This window comes from Lolium rigidum, chromosome 3 (genome assembly GCF_022539505.1).
Source record: "Lolium rigidum isolate FL_2022 chromosome 3, APGP_CSIRO_Lrig_0.1, whole genome shotgun sequence".
Lineage (NCBI taxonomy): Eukaryota > Viridiplantae > Streptophyta > Magnoliopsida > Poales > Poaceae > Lolium > Lolium rigidum.
The window spans coordinates 114,915,341-114,917,785 of NC_061510.1; the positions used below are offsets into that span (position 1 = coordinate 114,915,341).

At 47.2% G+C, this 2,445-nt stretch overlaps 1 protein-coding gene across 1 annotated transcript; it reads left to right on the forward strand.

The window, feature by feature from the left end:
* The first annotated feature begins 971 nt into the window (after nucleotides 1-971).
* On the forward strand, nucleotides 972-1,890 carry LOC124698046 (pathogenesis-related protein 1-like). The gene is made up of 2 exons (XM_047230574.1): nucleotides 972-1,224; nucleotides 1,304-1,890. The coding sequence occupies exons 1-2, from the start codon at nucleotides 1,038-1,040 to the stop codon at nucleotides 1,597-1,599; spliced, it is 483 nt and encodes a 160-aa protein (XP_047086530.1). The 5' UTR covers nucleotides 972-1,037; the 3' UTR covers nucleotides 1,600-1,890.
* The last annotated feature ends 555 nt before the right edge of the window (nucleotides 1,891-2,445 follow it).

Genomic DNA, 2,445 nt, shown 5'->3' on the forward strand with positions numbered 1-2,445 from the left:
TCAAACCCTGATATACCGATGCGTTTCTTCGTTCTGAGAGACCCATATCTTCGAACCGCAAATCATGTTTGACGTGCACCATCAACGTGATATGAGGGCTCTAAAAGCGTCGGTAGATTAGACTCCGCAAAAAAGACAGCAAAAAAGACACTAAAACAACATATTCCTCAATCTTTTAGTAAAAATCCACCTCTTTGCCTTTTTTATTTTTTTTCTTCATTCTCCATCCCATTTCCTCCCAGCTCCCGCCCTGCTCTGCCTGCCTGCCCGCCCGCCCGTCCTTGCACGTGCCGCCCGCCTGCCCAATATCCCCGCAGCCCGCCCGCCCTACCCCTACTCTGCCCACCCCTGCTCCGGTCGTGTGCTTGCCGCCGGCTGGCCGCGAGTGGCTCCATCCAATTTCGCCGAATTTGGAGGGGATTCCGGAAACTCTAGCATAGTTCATCGATGGATGGGACTGAAATTTCCCTCCCGCCAATGCCTTGGTCAGTATACATTTTACGTTCATTCTATGTTTCTTCTGTTTGAGAGGCAGATTTTGCCGAACCATGTACATTTTTGTAGTTTGTGCGGATATACGGTGTTTGATCGGATCTTTTCTTTCAGTCAAATTCGCAAAATGCGGTTATTTTGCTGATTGGGTGGATATGCGGGTCTCCTAGAGATTCTCTGGCTACACCAACTCCAACTATCATTTGCTTTGCTTTGTCAATAATCTAACACGTCTAATCTTCTATTTTAATTCCCCAATCAGTTTGCCAACGAACTCCCTTGACAAAGCAGACACAGCTTTCTCACGTGTGCTTTCAGACCCAGTCAAATAAAAGGTTAGGCGGCAGAGTGACCGATCGACAGTGCCATCTAATTTGACTCAACTACCAGCGCTGGAGACCATCCGAGCTTCACCAACCGACGACTTCATCTATTTAAAGGGCTCATTTTCTCTCTTTAGGCATCCCTCAAGCAGCAGCTCTCCTCTACACGCAATAGTCTGGGCTCACACCATCTGCACCCAGTCGTAGTTGATAATCACATCAATGGCCTCCACCGATAGCTGGGCCCTCGAGATCGAGTCGCCGGTGGCCGCACCGCGCCTGTTCAAAGCAGGTGTCATGGACTGGCACACCTTGGCCCCCAAACTCGCCCCACATATCATCGCGAGCGCCCACCCCATTGAGGGCGAAGGTGGTGTCGGCAGTGTCAGGCAGTTTAACTTCACCTCAGGTACTAATAAGCACATACATCCCTTTCGCATGTTGTCCGACACACCTGGTCAAAGCATAACACGCAGTTCATTGTGCAGCCATGCCCTTCAGCGTCATGAAGGAGAAGCTCGACTTCCTCGACATGGAGAAGTGTGAGTGCAAATCGACCCTTCTCGAGGGTGGTGGCATCGGCATCACAATTGAGACAGCAACATCGCACATCAAGGTGGAGGCAACCGCCAGTGGTGGGAGTGTGGTGAAGGTGGAAACGACTTACAAACTGCTGCCTGGCGCGGAAGTCAAGGACGAGATCACCAATGCCAAGGACTCGCTCACTAACATCTTCAAGGGTGCCGAGGCCTACCTCATCGCCAACCCAGATGCCTACAACTAAGTCAGCAAAGAGGGATTTCCTTTGAGTTGTGTGTGCGTTCTCCCAGATTGAATAAAGTTGCTCCAACCTCCACGTAGTGACGCAAGAGCACTGAACTGGGCTTGGTCTCAAGATGTTAAAATATAGGCGTATATGTAACGGTCAAAGAGTGTTTCTTATTTTTTCTTTTCACGAATGGAGTGCGGGTTTGTTGTTTGAAGCTGCCATGTCCTGTTTACGTATCTTCCTCATCGTTCTGCATAAGAACAGAAGGGAGCATGTGAAATACATTAGTCTTATTTGGAATTGGAAGTTCACGAAACAGAAATTAAGTTTCTCGTTTGCTTATTGAAAATAGTGAATTTCAGTTTTTTCCGCAAACTTATTTAACTTCGACAACAATTACCCCATTTTTTAGACCCCCAATTACCCCATTGAGATATGTCGGGTGTGTCTTGGTTGCCATATTTTTTTTGAAATGGGGTGAGCCCAGCCTCTACATCGGTTGATGCACACAAGTTATTAAGAAATTGAATATTCAAACTTTACAACTCAAGGATCAATGAGGGTCGATACAAAAATCAACCACCAAAAAAAGAGAAAACTGCTAAACAATCTAGGCATCATGTAATCTCTTAATAGGCCGCCAAGTAGCCTGGTAGAAAATATCCTGGGCAACCATTCGAAGGCGGTTGCATCCAGAAGCCATGCACTCCCGCTGGTCCTCCGGGAGCAAAAACGTCAAAGCTGGATCCAGTGAACCACAGTGTGAATAACCTGCAAGAAATTAGTAGAGTCCTTTCTACTAAAAACAATATCATTAAGAAGTGAACCTAGCTCATTTGGTTAGGGAAGTGGATGTACAAC

Excerpts from the sequence above, each read along its gene's own strand:
- LOC124698046 (XM_047230574.1), top strand. The coding sequence starts at position 1,038 with ATGGCCTCCACCGATAGCTGGGCCCTCGAGATCGAGTCGCCGGTGGCC. Across the intron at positions 1,225-1,303 it reads GCAGTTTAACTTCACCTCAG|CCATGCCCTTCAGCGTCATG; the intron begins GTACTAATAAGC and ends TTCATTGTGCAG.